Genomic DNA, 22,563 nt, shown 5'->3' with positions numbered 1-22,563 from the left:
ACTGGAAAACACAGCATTGTTTTTTAGCTGGTTTATCTGAGGTACACATCTATCACAGCTTTGATGAGAAAAGGCAACATTTTTAAATTTGAGTTCCACCTGAAGGAAGGAATGGACTTGTGTATCAAGGCCATGCTGTGATATCACTCTGATAACCAACATCAACCTTCTGCTCAAGTCTCATCAAGCACTGCCTAAGGAATAACTAGGTGCTCCTCCTTTTCCTTACAGGTTGAACTGAATGACTGTATGTGAAATTCTGTTGCCTAGTCTTAGACGTCTGACAACTAGATGAGTTTTAGGTCTTGAAGGTTTTGGGAAGAATGAGAAGTGTGTGTAACAGCATGGTAACTTACAACAATTTCTGTGTGTAACACTGACTTGTTTCTGTCTGATCCTTCACGAATTCTGATGCTGTCGGTCTGTAAGAATCCACTCTTACTAAAGTGAGCACAGTGATCAGGTTTTCCTTCTGCACAGTCACTTGCTGAAACTGCAGTTGTGAGAAGTGAAACAAAAACCTTAGGGCATCTTAGAGTGATTGTAAATAAATCATGGCTTATTGGACTCGTGTAGAGGGTAAGTGCAATTGTATGTAGTGTAGATCATATGAAATGTCAATACAGAAAAGCCAAAAGCACAATTACTTTCTGACCAGCATTTTTTTCTGTGGTATGAGAGATTTAATTTCTAAAATTTCCTAGGGGGTGATTTCTTTGTTGCAATCAGTTTTCCAGTGTATTTAGTGTTTTATACCATGGCTTATTTTATGTTTTATACCATGAATTTTTAGGAAGAAAAGTTTCAAGATGATTAGATCCCAGTCTTTGTCATTACAAATTCCACCTCAGGAATGGAAAGCACCACCAGCCAATCCAGTCCTGTCTCCTGCAACGCCAGTTCTTCCAAGTGCTTTTGTGCCAGTCCAAGTGCCATATGATGTACCAGAGTTTCAGAGAGTTTCAATTAGTGGGGACTACTGTGCAGGGGTAAGAAACTATTGTTTTCCCACTTTTGGTATCTAGAGGGTGTAAAAAAGGTCCCATATGTGCACATGAAGTGTTAAATGCCAATATGGGTGTTAGTTGTACCAGCACTGCACATTCTTATTCTTAAGAATACCACAGAAGTAATACACAGCTTTCAGAGAATGTTCCAGTGTGTTCTCTGCAACAAACTCTAAATTGCTTTGTGAATACAGTGATTTGTTAAACAGTTAGAAGTCAAGGTAAGGTTGTTATATATACTATTTATTAGCTAAAAACATCATCAGATGTTCAATTAACAGGCAATATATGTTAAGATTAAAATATTTGTGTGTTTTTTATATTGTGTTTGGATTCTGCTTCTGTCACTGCCTTCCTGACTCCTTGGGTTAGATCCTTATGGTCAAGCCCCACACACTTCTATTTCTGGAAATTCAGTCTCCTTGTTACTGGTGTGGATTTGGTTTGTTGCTAGAACTGCTATTTTTTCCAGTATTTTATCCAGGTTTTCCTTCCAGGTTACAGTTGATGACTATGAACAAGCTGCCAAGAGCCTGGTGAAGGCTCTTCTTATCCGAGAGAAGTACTCGCGCCTTGCTTACCATCGCTTCCCGAGAACAACATCTCAGTACCTGTGCAGCATGCGGGATCAGAAATGGAAGGTTGAAGATGAGGTGTACCCAGGTGAATATCCTTTTAAAAATATTCCATTGCATTCTAAAAAACTTCAACATTATTTTAAAATACAGAACTAAACCCATGCGGTACTGTAGTAAAGGGAAGTTGTATTTTCGTGATGATCTCTTCTGACTGTCTTTGTAATTTATTCTGTTATTGAGTGGGGAGTCACTGACAGGCCTAAGTTATAAATCCTGCATCTAATTTGGAGCTTTGCAGCTGTCAAAACCTAAAAACCAAGTCTAGGCTCTCATTGATTACTTTATTTCCTAAGCAAATGGGACATAAAGTAGCATACTTGTGCTCCCCCAGGAAAAAGCTGTATGGCTGTGGTTTAAAGTGAAGTCATTTCCCCTCATCTTGGCATAGGGAACTAAAAGGAGTGATGAGCTCATCTACATCATAAATTGAAGCCTGATACAGACATGCCAGTTAGCAAGCCCTGAGTCAGGAATTTCACAGACAGGCCACACTTGCCAGGTCAAGACTGGAAGCTGCAAAGTCATATTTGTTGGGCATTCTGCCTGGGTAAATAAACTGATCTCTCAACAAGGCTTATTAGGTTGAACATATTCCCCCACAATGTGTGTCACAAATTATTTTTGTCTCTTAGGTGGGTTGTGTCTTGAAAGCTCTGCTTGTGCATTAAACTGTTTGCACTGTTCATTTCTGGATTGGGCTGTGAGGAGCAACCTTTGGTCTGTACAGATGGCCCACTAGAGATGTATCCATGTTGCTGACAACCTATTTTCAGCCTTGATGTGACTTTTTAAATCAATTACCCTCTGGCTTAGTGGTTGAAAGAGGGTGACTAAATATGTTTTCAAGTGTTTGTTTTCCAAGAAGAGTGTGAAGAGGACAGTATACTGAATATTCAAGACAGGGAAGATATTTTGGAACAGCTGCCAGGGAGATGTCTGCAAGCTATTATTAGGTTAATAACTTTCTTACAGTTATGATTTTAACTTTTATGATTATGACACAAAAAATGAAATCTCATTACACAATGTCTGAATTAGCACAAGTTTGATCTAGATAGTTATGAATATTAGAGATAAGGATGATATCAGTTTATAACATACATTCAGGTGCTCTAGGTGAATAAAAGGACTGGTAATTACTTTTCTGTCATGGCTTAACTGAACAGGTAAAAGAAGAAATCTCTGATAAGACTGAGCCAAAGAATGAAGTTCAGCTGACATAAATGTAGTCAGGACACTTTGTGCTGGTTGCATTAGTGAGATATTGTGAAAGAAGTGATGGCTGTTCATAGCAGGATTGACAATGTTTGAGTGTTCACATGAGCTAAATCTCCTAGATGTGTGTTTGATTACTTGATTATTAGGAAAAAACTTCATAACTTTTTAAAGGCTTTACAAAACTATACTGAACAAATCCCATCTGTGCTTCTGGTACTTTTTGATTTTGTTCATGATTAGAAGGCCAAGGGATAAACTGGATTTGTGTTGTACTATCTTCGGCTTCTGTGCTTCTTGCTTCTATATAAAAAAAAAAAGTTAAAATAATATTTTATTAAAAAAACCTCAAACAAAACCATCACCATAGAAAACCATACATAAACAAACCATCCCTCACAAAGTAAAAAACTCCAAACAAAACACAACAAAACCAACTAATTCTATGCTTAAATATGAACTTTCAAAATTGCTACAAGTCAGAAGGTGAAAAGAAAATAATGAAGGTGGGTATGAAGTCAACAACTATTTTACTGTTGAAAAATCTCAGCTGTATTTCAACCATCCTAATTTAAATAGTTCTGCAAGCACATTTTTAAACTTATTCCAACACACAATAATAAAGAATATGATTAAATCTGTATGCATTGGTTCAGAGAACTCTAACTAATAACATATAACTTTTGAATTAAGGTAGGCACTTAATTTAGAGAGGGGCTGCAACTAAAGCCTGAGAATAAAGCTTTGTTGTAACAGCAGATCTTTTATAGTAACTGAATGGGATTTTAATGAAAGTACTGAGACGTGTTAGAAATTAAGCTTTGCAGAAGCAGAAAGTTCTTTTTGTACTGATTTTGCCTTTTGTGTAAGTTATTTCTTCTAACTGTAATGCAAATTTGCTTTCAGATTTCCATTCACCCCCAGAAGAAAATCAAGATCCTTATAATCTCGATGATGCTCCAGACAATTTGGATTATGTCATCAAGCTGAAAGGTGGCATCCCCTTTGTTTATGACAACAAAGAGATGATGGAGCTCAATGAGCCTCGGAGTTTGCCATATCCTGACCTGCAGACCTACACCCTTGACCTGAGCCACGTTCTCGCTCTAATTGCAGATGGCCCAACGTATGTTCCCCTTTTGTTACTCTCTGCCCCTTCAGGCTGCTGTTTAAATGGCTTAGTACTTCTTTGATATTTAATTCCTCAGCATACCAATTCTATAGTAGTGTTTGTTTTGCCTTTCTCAAGCATTAATGCATTATGGAAAATCTTAAAAAGGAAAAAAATTCAATGCCACCTATGGCTACCTTTCATTTCTTTGGTATCTTAGCATCAACCATGGCAAAAAAGAGGTTAACAGAAAAAATCAAGGGATTGGCCAAATGTTTACATTCAAGTCAAATCTGACCAAACTTCTTGAAGCATGAGAACTGAAACTTGAACCTTTTTTTTAAAAAAAATTTGTTTTGGCCTATGCTGAACCTGAGGTTTTTGAACAGTTGTCCAAAATTCCTTCATGTCTATTCTGCTCTGGTTGCATGAAGAGAAACCCTGCATATGCAGAGCAAACAGATTAGCTCAGCAACATAAATATTGTCTGATTTGTTCCAGATGTTAATTAACTGCTCATATGCTGCAAAACTAACCCATGCACAATCAAAGTGAGTCTGAAATTTCCCAGAACCACCAAATTATTGTGAAGTCTCTAAAAACTAGAAATGTAACAACTCTAGTAGAGTCAGTGACACTCATAACAAAGCAATCTCCTTGCCTAGTGCATGATAAAAGTATGTGCATCCAGTTTTAACTTCCTAGCTGAGGGCTGGAAACAACACCATCTCTCATGGCTTCCACACCAGGAAAGGAAAAGAATGCACTCTAGGATGGAACTAAGCAGGAACCTGAGCTGTTCCAAGCTATTTGCCCTGTGTGCCAGCACTGCATTGCTGGTCCTCCTGCCTGGGAGAGATCACCACTGTCACTGTGCCCAGTTAGCCCCACCTGGTGCACTCTTTCCCCTGTGTGTCTGTCTCACAGGTATGTCAGTCTGTCTCCCTCCTGCAGGGACAGTGGCAGAACCAGCCTGGCCCATTCCCTAAGCCCTTTCTCAGGAGACAACTCCTGTGCTTCTGCCAGTGTTATCAGCTCCAAATCAGTGCCAGCTTGAGCAGGCTTTGGTTACAGTCAGCAGTGGGCAAATGCATTCCAGTTGCAGTGCGTTATATTCCAAGACAGATAATGAGAAGATAAAAGGACGAGGAGGAAAACTAGAAACAAGCATCATGCTGAAGCCCCTTTTGCAGTTTTCTCTTAAACCTCAGACCTCACAGTTGTAACAGGAAGCCCTAAGTAAGAGGGTAGGTAGGACAAGTTGTGGTAGGACAAGTTAGAACACTCGGCACCTTGGTGAATGTAGGTTACCTTTTCCTTTCACTACTTCAGAGGAAGCTTTTGCAGGCTCATCCACACTCCCTGATAAATGTGCACAACCCAAAAGTAAGAGGTCTTTCCCATAATTCTGTTGCATAAGCTCTCCTTTTGTTATTGTTTCCCTGTTTGCAGCAAGTGCTTTCCTGTCATTTATGCCCATCACATGTGGGGCTGCTCAGGGATGAAGAGTCACTGTTCTTTAATCTTTGCTGTTGGTAAACTGATGGAATCTCATCCCTACTCCTCAGGCTTGTGGCCTTTTGGATAACAGTAGACCCAACAGGCTTCCTGCAGTGGGGAAACAGGTCTTGATCAGTATTGGATTCTGTGAGACTGGGTTTGAAACAGACTTCCAAAACCATAATGGGATTTGTGTCCTATTGAGGAGAGATTGGCAACAATAGAGCAGGAAAAAGAAGGCTATTACATTAACAGTGGTACCAAAATATTGTGGAGTCAATAAGAATTGACAGATGGTGAAGAGAAAAACCATGTCATTGGTTAAAAATAGGAGAAACATGACAGAAGATGAAAGTGAAGATGAAGCTCTGAGTAGGCAAGCAGGAGCAAAAAAGCATATTTTCTAAAAAGGGTACAAGAAATTATTTTGGAAAAAAATATTTCTACACAATATATGTGTTCTCAGAGCATGAAAAATGAAAGCATATTGGATCTTTTCTTGGCTTCTCACATTTGACTGAAAAAGCAAATAAATTTGGAGGATTTTTATAAAAAATTCATAATGAGTAAGGCTGGATGACAAGTTGTTTCTGTTATATATGAGAAGATTGTTCTGTTGGAGGTACCATTTTAGAGAAGTTGCAATTGACCTCACATTTGATTATAGGTTTCATGCTTTGGTCATTATTACTGAAAGGACTGCAGTTTATGCACAAGTATAGTGATGGACAAGTTGAAGGACATAAAATGGTTGAGTTCTGTTTGAGATTTCACTAACAACTTTGGTCTGAAATTGGCTTACATATTTGTTAACCAGTAGGATAAAAATGGATTTGTCTTGGACCTCATAAAATGCCCCAACTTTGTTTTTACTGTGAAAACTTTGATGTTCTTTATGAATTTGAACTACAGCTAGTTCTAAGTTACAATTAATTTTTGTTTTCTTTTACAGAAAAACATATTGTCATCGGAGGCTTAACTTTTTAGAATCTAAATTTAGCTTACACGAGATGTTAAACGAAATGTCAGAATTTAAAGAACTAAAGAGTAATCCCCATCGAGACTTCTATAATGTGAGAAAGGTAAGTGTGAGAAGGATTAAAGGCATGATGCTGTTTTTAGTAGGAGTTCCAGCAGTTTTGTTTTTCTTATGGGAGGTGTAGATGATATGCATGAAGTAGTGTGTGCATTCCACTCAACTGAATTAAGTTATTTTAAGAATGGTAATGTTTTTCTACATGGGAGCTCTCCAGGAAAATTAACTTGAATGTGCGTGGGTTAATTGGATTATGCTAAACTAAATTGTTTACTTATTCAGAATCAAAGGGGCTTAATTGTGTGTGGATTGCTTTCAAGGAGTGAAACAGAGTTAATCAAATGAAGCTCTCTTGGATTATGAATTAAAAATATCCATATGGAGGTTTAATTAATTTTAATGAACTCAAAGACATTCAAGTGCATTTTTCTGCTTTCATGTAGGTACAGCCTACTAGACTGTAGTAGGAACAGCTGTATAGATTTTAGATTATAATTGCATTTCATATTGAAAATGGATGTTTAAATACATGTCAAGAGACCTCCCACAGAAACTAAGCTGAGGGTTCATGCTGCCATCAGTATCTGGTAAAAAAAGTCTGTGATATATTAAGTAAAAAGATTATCTGAGTTGTAGTCCTGGCTCCCTCTGAGATACACTGGGCTATAATTAGGAGAAAGGTAGGGGAATCAAGGAGCTGATTTAATTTCCTGCCATATTCACACCTAAGGGAGCTGTGTTCTCTTCAAAGTGTGGAAGCAACAGTGTTAGGCTGTTTCATTTGCTTCCCTTTCCTGAAGTGGAGAGGAAGTTACTGCAGTTACTGCTTCATTTTGATAAGTGAGATTTCTTCACAATTGTTGCTGGTGTTTTTAACCACTTGAGGTCCATTTTGCATTCTCTATGCAACGGGTAGAGAATCCTTATTTTGTAACTTCAGGGTTTGCTAATCCTCCTTGTTACATTTTGGTTAGCACTAGTTCATCAAAAAGTCCTCTTGGCTTTTCCCTATAATGCCCAGTGTGTTTGCTGGCTACCATTGTGGTAATAAACTATCCCTCTGTAAAAGCTGTGAATGCTTTTCCAGGAGGGTGGAGGCAGATGAGCTGTCAGGTAAGTTCTTGTGGATTTCACCCTTCTGACTGCTAAACGGGAATGGGAGGAATCTGTCAGCTAATTCACTCAAGTGGCAGAGACTCAGCTCCCAACCTGACAGTTTTCTTGCATAACCCTGGAAAGATGTTTGCTATGTGCCACATTCAGTGAAAACACTTCAGCAGCTGACAGAGACTTCAATAATAAAACACACAGTGACTGAGACGTGCAGAGGTGTGGGTCGGGTGACTAGCACAATCAGTCTGATTACTGAGGAGTTGTTATTAACAGGATTGTACTTGCTAAGTTCAGCTTTTGATCTAAAAGCAAATGTTCAATGTCTCTGGGCATATCTTAATTATTTTTTAATTACCTGCTGTTGAATAAGCCACTCTGCAAAAGGATTCATGTTGTTCAAAAGCACAAAATGTGTATTGCTTCCCCTCTGGAAATAAGCACGTTCCAGAGAGGAGGAACCAACCTGTTCTTCTCTGCCAGAGACCATCCCTATTGCCAGGTACTGCTTGAAAAATTCTTGCTGCACAGAGTTAATCTTGCTTAAAGTATTTTTATGAAGCAGGCTCACAAGTAGTATTTTTCTGAAGCACTCTGGAAAGTAAACTGCATTGTAGACACAATTCCTGTAAGCCCTCAGATAATCTTGTTTTCTGTATCTTGCTAACCCCAGCAGTGCTTGGAACTGTAACTTCCCTGAAGTGCTTCCTTGCTAATAACAGTATCAGCAGTGAAGCATTTGAAAGAAAGCCACCCTTCTCAGCCTGTGTTTTTGGGATGCCTCTCTGTCAATTCTGAGTGCTTACTGCTCACAGGGAACAGGATTCACCTTCCCAAAGGGCACTTGGTGAAGTTGTGTATCACATCCCTCAGACACAAGTGTGAAGGTCCTGGTACAATCTGCTTGTATGAAAGAGCCAAAGTGATGGATGGAAAATGCCAAAATTAGAACAGATATGAATGTAGTGGTAAGGTCAGTCAGTGAACATGTATTGCTGCATTTAGAAAGGTACAGTAGAAAGTTGGCCAGGATTAATTGTTAGCATGACAACCAAACATTACTGGTTTTCCCCTGTCTCCTGCCCCCTTCCCCACTTTTTTCCTGATTTACTAGGAGTTCTCCTCCAATGAGATCATCTAGTTCTTAAATCACAGGATAAAGCTCATCTTAAATAAGGGACATGCATGTTTATATATTGAACTGAACTGGAATGCATCCCAAGATATGTTTTGCACTGATCAAGCTGGACCTGGAAAATTGCCCTTTGCTAAGGACACAGGTATTTCTCTAGACAGACAGGAATCCACAGGTGGTAAGACAGCATGGCTGGCTCCCCTTGGCTCTCCACAGGAGGTGAACAACTGTCTGTGAGGAAAACACTAACTTTAGAGGAGACTCTTGAGTCTGCCATCAGCAGGATTCCTCACGTCCTCCAGCTGATGCACAGCAAAGTGCAGGCAACACACATTTCTCACATGACACTGCATGAAGAATGAAATTTAGGAACAGGAGTTTAACTCTGTGGTACACAAACTCAGAACTAAGTTTTAACCTTTGTGTACCAGGCTGTCTTGTCCTATTTATGAGGTTTGTTTGAGAAGGGCTTGCTGTAGACTTCTGTACAAACAGCCTCAGATAATTTGGAACAAACAGTTGATTTTTTAATTTTTTTTTTGAGGTGAAGCCAAGAGATTTTTTTTACCAAACATTATTTGCTACCTTTGTAATGGATATCCATGTACTGAATTGGCAGGTGTCCTTCACTGCAAATAGCTTTGATACAGTTTCTAAAGATGACAAAAAAATCACAGCCTAAGCCTCTTTGGATATTCTTTCTTTCTGTAGCCAGCATTTCAGTGTGTCAGCAAACCAGACCTGAGGTTATGTCCTAGCAGTGAGGATCATCTCATCACATTCTCCTGCCTGCAGGCTCACTAGTGCAGGTGCCCAACCTTGTGTGGGGAGCTGTGCATGGGAGAATGCAGTTCCTGCATTCACAGCCCTGCTGAATGCTCCACTGCAAGAGCTGGCTGCTGCTGTGACATCTGTTGCATGAGTGCATTGGAACTGAATTGTTATTTTTTTTAATTATTGGTTAGACAAAACAGAAGTAAATTCTAGATGTTTTTTTAAACCACAGAGTTGAAATACCACTGGCTGTACTGGCAAGAAGGAAAGTTAGAGTAGGGTTAAATGCTACTAAATCCTATAGATCTCACAAAATACTAAATGAAATTAGTAGATATCTGCTTTTTAAACATTTGATTATAAGGCTTGTGAGTGAAGGGTGAACCTGTACCTTAACTTCTCTGAGCTTTGATTCATTCTAAGTTAGCTTTTTTTTTTTTTTTAATGTTTCTTTTGTTTCCTCCAGTAGCTACTTAACTGACTTTGGTGATGAAATAGTTTAATCATCTAAACCAAAATGACAGTGAATGGGGAAGACTTATGGGTTAGCATCAGATCCAAAGGGAATGCCCCTTCGGCATGACATGGGATGGTGTCTTGCCACTGTTAACTGGCAGCAGAGCTGGCTGTTGTGCTTTCAGAGCTCTGAGTGCTGCTTCTCCCCTCCTGCCTTGCAGAGATGCTGAGACAAATTCTTGTCTCTACCCTCGGTCTTGCAAGTGAGTGCAAAATACGATCAGGTGTAAAGGCATCAATCATTATAATGTTTCTATAGAGACCATAAAGAAAGCTTTTCCTCTCTCCTTTCTTTTAGTAATTAAAAGAACAGAACAAGAGATTTTCTCTTTATTTCTGTATTTGTGTGAATACAGATGCTTGGGTTGGATTCTGCAGCCAAACAGGAAGCTGGATATGCAGGGATTCTCTTGTCATCTCTCCTGGTTTCTGGGTTGCTCTGCATGGCATAAATATGAATTAGACAAGCTCCCAAGGAGCTCTGCACAGCTCTAGGGACTATTTCTGCTGCCAGGAGCATTCCTGCACTACTTGAGGACAGAGCATTTTGTGCCTCTGCCTCTCATGCCTGTTAAAGAACTGCAGGGAGAAAATCAATCACACTGTATAAAGCTTTGCATCCTATCAGAAAAGCTGATGCAATATGAATGTATTGATGAGCAGAGAATCTAGCAGTGGGATGAGGAATGATTTCCCTTCAATCCAGCACTGAAGTAAAGCCTGCAGAGGATCATGCAGCCCATAGCTGTTGGGTTAGAAGTATTTACAAGTTAATGTGTTTAGAGAATGTGGCAGTTTAGAACTGTGGATACAACTAATCCATGCCCTGGAAAAGTTCAGTGTTACTAAAAGGGCTGGCCTTGGCATTTCTTGCTGTTTTTATCATTTATCACTCTGAATCTAGCTCATGTGCAGCACTGTCTGTGATATGCACAGATAAGCATCCATAAAACAGATTTGAGATGGGGGTTTTGTGGGGATCTGAGTGACAGTGGAAGGAAAGAGAAGGAATGCAGGAAGATAAGGGAGGAGGCAGAGTGGTTGAGGGAGGCTTGTGCTGGTTAGATGTGGAGGGCAGTGGGAGCTCCTTCAAGCTGTGAGTTGTACACAGATGTAACCACCTTGCCTGAGAAGGACAAGATTTCACCCCAAAGCCTGCAGAGAGAAGCACAGAGTGGTCAGGTCAGCGAGGAAGGGAATGGAATAGTCTGAACTAGGAATCTGCAGAAAAGAAAGCCTGGCTTTGTTACATGGAGATTTGCTGAGTGAAGGGAATTCTACTATCTTTTAAGTGCAATGAGGCTCATGTCCACCATCTCTTGAATGATGGAATTACGAGAATTTAACCTTTGTGTAAACAACTGTTTCCATTTGTTAAAAGGGTGGGTTCACTGAAGGTGTAATATTGTGTCCCAAGACAGGCTTCTGTCAGTCATTCTCTTTTTCTTTCCATTGAAGACTAATGTGACCTTGAGTGAAAGGTTTTCTGCTGGGGGAGGGGACAATATGCAGGAAATCTGGTTAAGGAAATGCAGCTGGAGGTTTTTTTCCACTAAGGAGAAACTGGGCTGGAATGGCACTATAGTGAGTTTGAAAATGCAAGGAGAATGTTTGCAAATAGAAACAGATAAACCATGTGGTAAGAGTGTGTTACTCATGGTCCAGAAAAGCATCAGCTTATTTCATGTATTGTATGAAGAACAAAATAGTAACATCTCAAACTGGCTTTGTCTTTTTTGGTGGGGAGGAAGGAGGCAAAGGGGGGATTTTGTCACCCTTATATGAATTCAGTCTGTTCAAATTGTTTTAGTAGAAGCCTTTTGTAATAATTAACAATAAAATTAGTAACAGTATTATAGCATGATGACATTTCACATAATAATAACAACAATAATGACAATAATCTGCCTAACCAAATCAGTCCACCTAAGCTCTGTATAAGGGTTCTGTGTTCAGATATTTCATTTAGTTAGGATTGCACCCTGCCTGGTAAAAATGTACAAGAGCATACACTCTGTTAGGGTAGCTCAAAGCTCAAGTCCTTAAAACCTTGCATAAAGTTGCATTTATGCTAAAAAACAATAATGAAGAAAAGCTGTGATACTCTTATGACTTTAGACTTGAATCTTTTATGAGTTTCTGTTACTGAAGTTGCTGCTTGCTCAAAGGTCAAATTATACTGGTTAGTAAAAAAAAGGTAGCTAAAGTAGTGAATATTCTCTGGAAAAAAACATGAAGGAGATTCTAGAAGGATCTTTGTTCTCAGAATAAACCTACTGTGGTTAGCTCAGCTGTAGGGCTGTGTGTGATGTGTTTGTGGGGACTGGAGATGTCACAGGAGCTCAATGAACAGCAAAGGCACACTCCAGAGAATTATTTCTCAACAGGAAGCAGGATTGTAAAAGCAATATGATCTTTGCACACAAGCAGACAAAAGAAACAAAAAGCCTCCTTGCTTTCCATCCTTCCCCTCCTAACAGCACTGAATTCATGTTGATTTACATAAAGAGGAAGTGCTGTGTCTTGTTTTGTTCTAAGACTCATTAATTCCAGTAGCTGAGCCACTATTAGAACCACTGCATGCTGAAATTCAATAAACTACACTTATTCAAGGTCCCTACACCTGTATTCTCTGCTTATGACTTGCTTTTCATTAGCATTTAGAGCCTATAGGACATCTGTGGATTGTTGTTCCACTCTCCTGTACAAGTTGACCAAGCCTAGTAGTATTTCATTGTTCCAGGAAGAGTTTACAGTAAACAACATTTGTGCCTAAGCCAGAGAATGTTTCTTAACCTGAGTAAGCACATGTATAAAATGCACTTGGGCTCAAATATCTATACAAGTGCTCTGAGGAGGGTGAGAATACATTGTGTGGAGGTGTGTTTACTGTTTATACACAGCCTTGTTTCCTGTGCATTAATAATGTATTTTATGCTCAGTACTTTGAGACAGCAATATGTTCCTTGCTTTTTCATTTAGCTTTAATGTGTCTGGTATATTTGAATTAGGCAATGATTAGATGTGTTTAGCATTCAGTTTTATATCCTGGTCTTTATTTATGCTACTGGTATTCACAGGGAGAATCTGCAAGAACTTTTGTATATATAACATACACATAAAATGACTTCAGGTGCCAAGTGAAGCAGTGGCATTCCTGTGGCCTGGATGCCATGGCATAAAGCCAGGTTTACACTGCAGGAAGGTGGCTTATTTGTGTGCTCTGTGATGTGTTTCTTACTGATCCTTAAAATCAGATAAGGATGTTGATTAGTTCTGTTGGTGGAATGTGAAACTGCATTCACTGCACAAAGGGGAATGCATTGGGCTCATTTTGTACCTGTCCGTGTTTGCAGTTTCCTGCACAGAGGAGACCTGGATGAGTCCTTTCAGCCATTTAGGTTCAGTGGCTCCTTATAGCTGGTTTATCAGAGTATTTGGTTTATTTGAGAAGTTCTTTTACTGTTACTAAGGACTTACACAGAGAAAACTCACATGACAACCAGCCCCCCAGACCCTGTGAGTTGTTTCTTTGGATTGTGTCCCAATAGAGGCTGTTCAGGTAGCAGTGCAAGCTTCTGAGCAAAAGCAAAGCAGACCTGTGGAAATAATTTGTTTCTTGTCAATACTTTTTTTTTTTTCCCAGCAAAACCTGAAGGAGTACTCTCAGCCCTTCTGTGAATTTGCACTTCCCTTAGTGTGTGAAGAGATCTAAGAAAAGGGATCTGAAAAGTCTGTCAGCATTATGAGTTGCTGTATTATAGTTAAACTTAGAAAAAATGGTGACAAAAATCTCACATGTATATTCTTCAGTTCTAGTGGCCTAAGACGTTTCATATGTTTGAAATACAAAAATAAATTCTGCTTTTGGAAATGCCTGAGAATTCCAAGTCTCTTTAGTCAGTGAGAATAGTTATAACCACAGTCTCTAACTGGAGAGACATTGTTGATTCATTAATGAAGTAAAAGGATATTAAGGGATCAGTGTCCTTTAAGGAAGTGTCAAATTTAATCTGAACCCAGGGTCAGTGATTGGCACTTAGAATGCATCTTGTTGAGAATTTTCCTATTGAATAGGAAGCTACTAATTGAGGGCTACTTTACTTACAGTCTGCTTATTGAATAATTCTACCAAAATCAAAATCTCAGGGTTCTGAAACATTTTGATTTGCTTAGGCACTAATCCATTTGTTACTAAAGGAATATTTTAGAAGGCTTTAGTCCCTGTTGTCAGTGACATAGATACTTTGCTAATTAAGTTTATGAAGGTGGATGATGAACATAAATAACCTTTTGGTTTCAGGTTGACACTCACATCCATGCTGCTGCCTGCATGAACCAGAAGCACTTACTGAGGTTTATTAAGCACACCTATCAAACAGAGCCTGACAGGATTGTTGTAGAGAAAAAAGGCAAGAAGATGACTTTAAAGCAAGTCTTTGAAAGCCTTCACATGGACCCCTATGACCTCACTGTAGACTCTTTGGATGTCCATGCAGTAAGTCTAGTACAAAGATAAAACAAATGGGAAAAAGCTGTTTTCCAAGTGCGAAATTCTTGTTTCTACAATGTTTGCATGATAACTTACTCAATCAGAATTTGACTTCATGCATTACAGTGCACATTTGAAAGAAGTTATCACAGAATTTTTCTTTTCTGTGCCTTTTAATGCTAGGCAGTTTAGTTTATGAACTATTGTGTGTTCTTAAAACTACAGTTATTTGGTTTTTTTCCTCCTCCAGGGACGTCAAACATTCCATCGATTTGACAAATTCAATTCCAAGTACAATCCAGTTGGTGCCAGTGAGCTGAGGGACTTGTATTTGAAGACTGAGAACTATATTGGTGGTGAATATTTTGCTCGTATGGTCAAGGTAAATAAGTTTCAAGCTTTTCCAGCTGTAGAGAAATGAAGGTTTGTAATAGGTTTGTCATGTCATAATTTTATACAGACCAAACACTATGTTTAAGTGATTCCAAGTATTGGGCTTGCTCCAGCAATTCCTCAGAGGAAAACCTCTTCTAAGCCAGCCCCTGCTGCTTTCTGAATAATTTTATGAGTTAGAAACATACACAAAAGCTATGTATGAATTCAAAGCTGAGTTGTGGGTAGTTTTAAACTGATGGAGAGCAGCTGAGGGTCAATTCACTGGTTTAATATTTTCTTAGGATTTAGTTGGCTACTGGTAGTTGTTAGGGAAGGAGGAGCTAAATAAGTGCCTCTGCATAAATCTGCATCTGTACAGGCTTCAAATTAATTTCCTAGAACAAAAAAATTAATGGTTTTTATGATGTAGTAGAGGTCAGCTCTTCTTGAATATACAGAAGTATTGTCTAAAATTAATTGCCATAAAATTGCTTACTACCACAGATTCTGGGTCAGATTCTCCATTGTTCTACATATTTTATGTAGACATTTGCTGTAGTTTAAATAGTCTAATTCTGATTTATCAGTCTTAAATGTAGGTCTGACAAAGGTGTTAGTAATGACTGCACAAGAACATTGTCCTCTAAAAGGAGGTGTTAGAGTTATTCCCAATTATATGTACAGTTAACTTATACTCACATGATATTTGAGCTAGCTTGCTAGTAGAATATTTAGATGCTTAAAATAAAACAATGAATTGAAATTCAAGAGATTCCCTTTATCTTTAAAGGGTACCAATACAGTTATGTCTGCTCTGAGAAAAATGCAATGATAAATATATTTTTAGCTGTAAATGATCTTAGTGTCCATATTAAAGCAAATATATTTATTACTTACTAGGAAGTAGCCCGTGAACTAGAAGAAAGTAAGTACCAGTACACAGAACCCCGCTTATCCATTTATGGACGGTCTCCAGATGAATGGCTGAACTTGGCAAAATGGTTCATTAAGCATAAAGTTTATTCCCCTAATATGCGCTGGATAATTCAGGTTCCCAGAATCTAGTAAGTAATCAGGAGCTCTTGGTAATCTTAATAGTTTGAAATCATACCAGTGACTTAATTTCTGATAATATTTAGATGGCTTATTAGCTGTCCTGTAGTTCTATTTATAAGCAGTAGCTTGGGAGGTTTATTTTTGACCATTGGTGCAGTTTTCCTGACAGTCTGGGGGTGGAAGACAGGAGATGGGGATTGAATCTACTCTTTATGAAGCTATTCAAAACTACTGTGAATTATTTGTAAGTCTGAAGGTATTGAAACCAAAAAATTACAACTGGGTGAAATCAAGCTGCATTCAAAGGCAAGTTAAAATACAATTTAGTAATGAGAGTAAATCAATTCCTGAATTCCATGAAAGACTAGAAAATGTTCTGTCAAACTGTTATCATCAAGATTAGTGACTAAATGACAGTGAACTTGGAAACAACCCAGACTGATGATTTCCAAACTTCAATCCTTATCAGTTCTTAGTTTTTAAGCATCCTTTGGGACTTTATTTCTTTGTTTCAAATACTGTGTGTTGCAATACAGTCTCCCATGATAATTTTGTCAGATTTAATAGCTGAGCTTTATGTTTTGAAGTGTCCCAGTTGGAGTATGAGTAGAGAAGGAGCTGTCACAGTCACATATATCCCCAGAGTGTGCTTTTCCTTGGGGAGAAAGTTTCTCTCCTTAGATTTCTTACAAAGCATTTTCTTACATGCATGGCACAGTCAGCACTTTGAATAAGTCATGCACTAAGTGGCACATGGAAGCACTATCCCTTTTTTCTGAAAGGCTCACTAAAACACAGCATTCTACTTTCATTTGGAGTAGTTACAACTTTAGGAAACAGAATCTTTCATGAGAAGAGCTCCTCATCTCCCCTGTTGGTACATGGATGTCTGTAAGGAACAGGGTCACTGCTCTGAGGCAGCATCTAGCCCTGCATGCTGGCTCTATTTTTGGAGCACTTGAGAGCTTCAGCAGATCCTGGATGAAGCAGAGTGCCAGGCAGTGCAGGAAACAGAGCACAAAGACAATCTGCCCTGACATAAACTTTGAATTTCTGAATCTTGGTGGAACTGAAGCTTTAGAGTGTACACAAATAACAGAAAATATGAAAGTGAAGGACAATGCAAGCTTATTAAAGAATATGTCTATTTTTCCCCCTTCAGTGACATATTTAGGTCTAAAAATATTCTGCCTAGTTTTGGGAAGATGTTGGAGAACATCTTTGTACCTTTGTTTGAAGCAACAATCAATCCCAAAGACCACAAAGAATTGCACCTATTCCTCAAATATGTAAGTATGTTTGGGTTTTCTTTCTCACATGAAATGAATCTTCTCCTTTTTTCTTTTTTTTTCTTTTTCCTTTTTTTTTTTGGTCCACAGCTGTTCCCAGACATTAAAAAAACTTCCATCTTCTCCACAGATTGCTGGTATTATTATTGTTTCAAAGCCCTGACACATTATTTAGTACAAGTCTGCATGAGGTCCTATTGTCACATAACCTGTTTATTTCCTCAGAAACAGCTCAGCTCAGCAGCTATTTATTTGTCCTTTCACTGATGACCAAAAATGTTTGCATGCTCTTGTGCATCATCACTCAGGAAGGGTACTTTGAGCAGCTTCTGAACTGGCCTCCAAGAAGGAGGCAGCTGAAAGGAAGCTTTGTGTAGATGGTGCTGGAGCTCAGGAGAGAAGCAGGGATGTAGCTGCTGGGACAAGGTTAGCACAGATATTTCTGAGTGTGCCTCAAATCAGAACTCTGAGGTTTGCTGGGAGCCTCTTGCTTTCAGCTGCTTATCAAAGTCAGCAGAGGAGTTCAAAGGATTCTAGTCTGGATCTTAAGGAGTCCCTACAGAAGCCTGAAGGCTTTTGTGCACCTGGGCTTCCTGTTTGTCTCAGAAGAAAAAAATTGGGTAAAACTTTGACAAAACATGTAATTCCTGCTGTGTGCATGGTATGGTAGGATGCAGAGCAGCAGGACTAGGATAGGGATGGAAATGAAGGAGGAAGGACTGGATGCTTGTTCAAACAAGTCCTGAAGCAAGAGTGGGTGGCACTGAAGTTTGCTTATTGAAGCCTCTGATTTCTGAATTTCTTCTCCCACCAGGTGACTGGCTTTGACAGTGTTGATGATGAATCCAAACACAGTGGCCATATGTTCTCTGACAAGAGCCTTAACCCTGACCTGTGGACCAGTGAGAAGAATCCCCCATATAGTTATTATTTGTATTACATGTATGTGAACATCATGTTGCTAAACAACCTTAGGAGGTAAGCAGACACTTTTCTATTGTACAAGCTTCCAGAAAATCAGTATCTTTCTCTCAGACTGTCAGTGTCTAGATTACAGATTTTCTGAAGCAAGGGTTATTTTGAATTATTTAGATAGTTGAGTACTTGGGATATTTTGCAAATACTAACAATAGAATTAATTCAAACAAAAAAAGTCAGAAACTGTAGAGGCATCAGATTAATATCTTGGTTTGATATTTGTGTGTATCTTGTTGTTTTTTTTAACTCCTTAAAGCTTCATATACCAAACAAAACAAAAGAAGGAATCCCACCAAACTCTTCTATTGACCCTTGCTTGGCTTTGCAGCATATTCCCAAATACAATGTACTGGCTCTGGTGCCTGGCTATCTCCTGGTCATTTAAGAGACACAAAGTAATATTGTGACACACTGGCTTAGGGGCTGCTGCATTCAGAGACAGACCAAGTAGGACACAATTACAAAGTGCACATCCAGCTAACTTCCTTTAGCAGGCTTCTTGATTCACTTGTACTGCTTTTGAGACCAGTGTCTGGGCAAGTAATGCAGGGAGTTATGTGACATCAGGCTGTCAGAGCAGATCTTTGCATCAGGCTCAGGAAAGCCTGAAATTCAACATGAAGTTCTGTTTCCAAATTTGCAGCTGACTCATTGAGTGACCTACACAACTGACTCCAGCTGAGGCACAGTGAGGTTATCCAGTGATATGAGAGTGTCATCACTTACCCTGAAAGGATTTGGTTCATTTTATTTAGTTATTTAGGTTGTTTTAGTTATTTAGGAAACATTTGGGGATTTTCTTATAGAAGGTGCACAGATTAGTCATTTTACACTTTTATCCAAGTTAGCATGCAAAATGTTATTTCTTGTCTCCCACTGCTACTTCAAGCATTTCTTATCCTATTTGATGAAAACTCATGATGCAAACACCCACCTTAAATTACCTTGTATGTGCAACAATCAGGAATAGTTGTTAGTTTTAATTCTATAATGGAAAAGACACACTACAGCAGACAGCTGAGCCATCCCTTTCTCCTGACTTCCTTTACATTCTCTGTAGTCTACATGCTTTTTCTGTTCCAAAGACAGATTCTGCCAGAACTAATGCATTTCTTTTTTCCTCAAGATCATTTTGACTACTGTATTAAAATGCCCCCAGATAATCATTAAGTGTTCTTTACAGCTGACAGAATTCACCAATGAGTCACTAACAGTTAATCTGAGTGCTTGAGTCAACACAGCCCTGACAAGACTGTTTTATATTTTTGGTAATATTAGTGAGGATGGATTATATCCTCACATTAGGAGAAACATTACTAACTTCCACCCTAGAATTGCCTTATATTGTAGCACTCCTTGTTGAAACTGTGTTTTAAACATTTTTAAATACTTGTGGGACATTTGCACTGAATAACAGGGTCCATTATAACCTCGAACAGCATCACTTTTAATGTAGATGATAACATAATTCTAGAAATTTCAGCAGAAGTCTGGTGCAATAACTAACATTCCTAGATCATCTCTGCTTCTGAGGGTGTGGTTTTATGCTACACTTAATCTGGTGAGATGGCAGGCTCTGATCCCTCTAGGTACTGTTAGCTAACTCTTGGCAAGGTGCTTCCCCTTCTTCCCTCATTTTGAACCAGGAAGTTTTGCAGCCACAGGTCACATGGGTCACATCCAGTTTTTTACTGAATTTTCCATCCACTGAAATCCATTCAGTAGCTCTTCTCCCAGTGGGTAGACAATTGCTAAATGAGATGTAACTGGGGAAGGAAAGAAGACACAAATATGCCTGGTGGTAGAAGGGGTTTGGGTAGAAGGACCTACCCTTTTGAGCAGCCCACTACAGACAGGCCTGGGTAGATGTCACATCAAACTGTATGAGAGTGTGTAACTTAGTTTTCTTCTTTTTAAATTCACATATTACTGGCAGTTATATACCAAATAGATAAAGAACAGTGCTTTACTTTAAGTGGAACTTGCTTTTAATCTCTTCAGGGAGAGAGGCATGTGCACTTTCCTGTTTCGACCTCACTGTGGAGAAGCTGGGTCTATCACACACCTTGTTTCTGCCTTTCTGACAGCAGACAACATCTCTCATGGATTGCTCCTGAAGAAGGTATTGCTTGGTTGCTCCTGAACTAATCACTGTGTGCTCAGACATCCATCACTGGTTCAAACAGAAGGCACCAAATTGGCACTTTTCTGGGCAGCACAAAATTCATTTTGGGCTGGCCCATTAATTCACTTTCTTAGCAAGGCACAAGTAACTCTTCAGTTTGGTCAGAAACTCCACCCAGAGCCTCCCAACACCAGAACACGTGGGCCTGTTGGAGGGAGTCCAGAGGAGGCCAGGAAGATGCTCAGAGGGCTGGAGCACCTCTCCTGTGAGGAAAGGCTGAGAGCACGAGGGTTGTGCAGCCTGGAAAAGTGTGGAGGCTCCAGGGAGACCTTCTAGCACCTTCCAGTAGCTAAACAGGGGTCACAAGAGAGCTGGAGAGGGACTTTTTGCAAGGGCAGGTAGTGACAGGACTAGGGGGAGCTGAAAGAGGTTTAGAGTAGATACTGGGAAGAAGTTCTTTACAGGGAGGCCCTGGCACAGGAGGAGATGAAGCTGTGGCTGTCCCATCCCTGGAAGTGTTGGATGGGGCTTTGAGCCACCTGGTTTAGTGGGAGGTGTCCCTGCCCATTGCTGGGGGTTGGAACCAGATGATCTCTAAGGTCCTTTACAAACCAAACTGTTTCATGATTCAATGAAATAAATAAGCTCAACTGAACTTCCTATTCTTAAGCTACAAAAAGACAGCTTTGTCATCACAGGGAAGGAAAATCAACTGTTCAGACATGTCAAAGACTTGGCAGCACCCATTTTTGGTTACTTATTCCCCATTATTATATTACCAAGCAGAATTAAAACACATGAACAAAACTTAAAACTTTAGACTTGTTACTGCTCCCTGGTTTAGTCCCAGAAGAACTTAAGGAAAGCTCTTATTTTTGCTCTACAGGGACAAAGGTAATTTTCTCAGATTGGCATTTCTGTACTTCAGGGTTCACTCAGAAGTTCTTTAGGGATTTGATTATTTTGATCAAGAAATTCAACATAGGTTTTGACACAACAATATTTTAGGTAGAACAAATGCTTTATGGCAGAACAAATGTTATAATTCCTGGCACATTAGTTAATGAAAACCATCAGTCAACCCATCCTCAGGGCACTGTTTCATAATTAAAATAATTGGTCAGTGGGTGGCAGACTTGCACTGAGCTTACTGTAATTTTTCAGGAGTTCCCTTATAAGTGAGTTTTTTCTGGTTAATGCTGGAAAATTCTCTGTATTTTTCAACATAAACAAGAACAAAGAAAAAATGTGCCTAAAATAATGTGAATACAAACAGTAATTTGTAATATTAGACCCAGAGAGAGCAGCACTAAAGCAGTGTGTGACCAAAGCATTCTTCTCTTCCCTCTCTCCTGTGTGGCCTGGTGTGATAAGATGGCATAGCAGGCACTAATAATAGTAACAGTAATAAAGGCACTTGTCAGGTTCATAGGTTGTCTAAGGCAAAACAGTAATAAAGATGACGTGATCACAGATTATTTATATTATGTACAACAGCAACACATGACTTCTCATAAATTAAAACTTATTTTACTCCTTAAATATATCTATTGGACTGCAGCTTTGGAAATAAAAAATTTCTTAGCAGTTCTTGCCTGTTTTCTGTGACTTCCAGGTTTTGGGGGAAGGTATGCAGCTGATATCAAATGCAGGGCCCATAATGGTCATATATTACTAATCTACAGTAGTATTAGTCACTGTATTTTTAAAAAGATGCCATCTGTATTTAAGAACATAAATTATTTTTATAAAGATCAGTAAGATTTAAAATTCAGACTTTTAAATATTTCATTTCCTGGAGAAGTCATGGTTCAATGTCAACCTAATTTTTTTTGATCTTGGCCTTCCCCCTGTAGTGCTGTTCCCATTTTATCCAAGAGAAATCATTCTGTCTTTCATTATCCCATAGTACCATTAAATGCTGACTGTGTTTTGTTTTTCAGAGTCCTGTCCTTCAGTATCTGTATTACCTTGCACAAATACCCATTGCTATGTCCCCACTTAGTAACAACAGCCTATTCCTGGAGTACTCCAAAAATCCACTACGGGAATTTCTCCATAAGGGGTTGCACGTCTCCCTCTCCACAGATGATCCTATGCAGTTCCACTACACAAAGGTAGGAATTGCAAAAAGCACCGGCTTTGAATTTGGCAACAGCACCACACGGGTCCAGAATGACCTGAAAGCTGTTTTATTTCATTGCTT

At 39.1% G+C, this 22,563-nt stretch overlaps 1 protein-coding gene across 2 annotated transcripts in view; it reads left to right on the top strand.

Annotated features, from left to right (window-relative positions):
* Positions 1-22,563, top strand: part of AMPD3 (adenosine monophosphate deaminase 3) — a 32,843-nt gene that overhangs the window by 4,670 nt on the left and 5,610 nt on the right. For both annotated transcript variants that reach the window (XM_015630263.2, XM_015630264.2), the window contains exons 3-13: positions 794-989; positions 1,505-1,670; positions 3,767-3,986; positions 6,424-6,553; positions 14,346-14,540; positions 14,785-14,916; positions 15,810-15,973; positions 17,128-17,254; positions 18,069-18,232; positions 20,234-20,354; positions 22,301-22,474. In XM_015630263.2, coding sequence (XP_015485749.1) covers positions 794-989; positions 1,505-1,670; positions 3,767-3,986; positions 6,424-6,553; positions 14,346-14,540; positions 14,785-14,916; positions 15,810-15,973; positions 17,128-17,254; positions 18,069-18,232; positions 20,234-20,354; positions 22,301-22,474 — 1,789 coding nt within the window. The remainder of the gene's footprint in view (positions 1-793; positions 990-1,504; positions 1,671-3,766; positions 3,987-6,423; positions 6,554-14,345; positions 14,541-14,784; positions 14,917-15,809; positions 15,974-17,127; positions 17,255-18,068; positions 18,233-20,233; positions 20,355-22,300; positions 22,475-22,563) is intronic.

This window comes from Parus major, chromosome 5 (genome assembly GCF_001522545.3).
Source record: "Parus major isolate Abel chromosome 5, Parus_major1.1, whole genome shotgun sequence".
Classification (NCBI taxonomy): domain Eukaryota; kingdom Metazoa; phylum Chordata; class Aves; order Passeriformes; family Paridae; genus Parus; species Parus major.
This window is presented reverse-complemented; position numbering and strand designations above follow the sequence as displayed.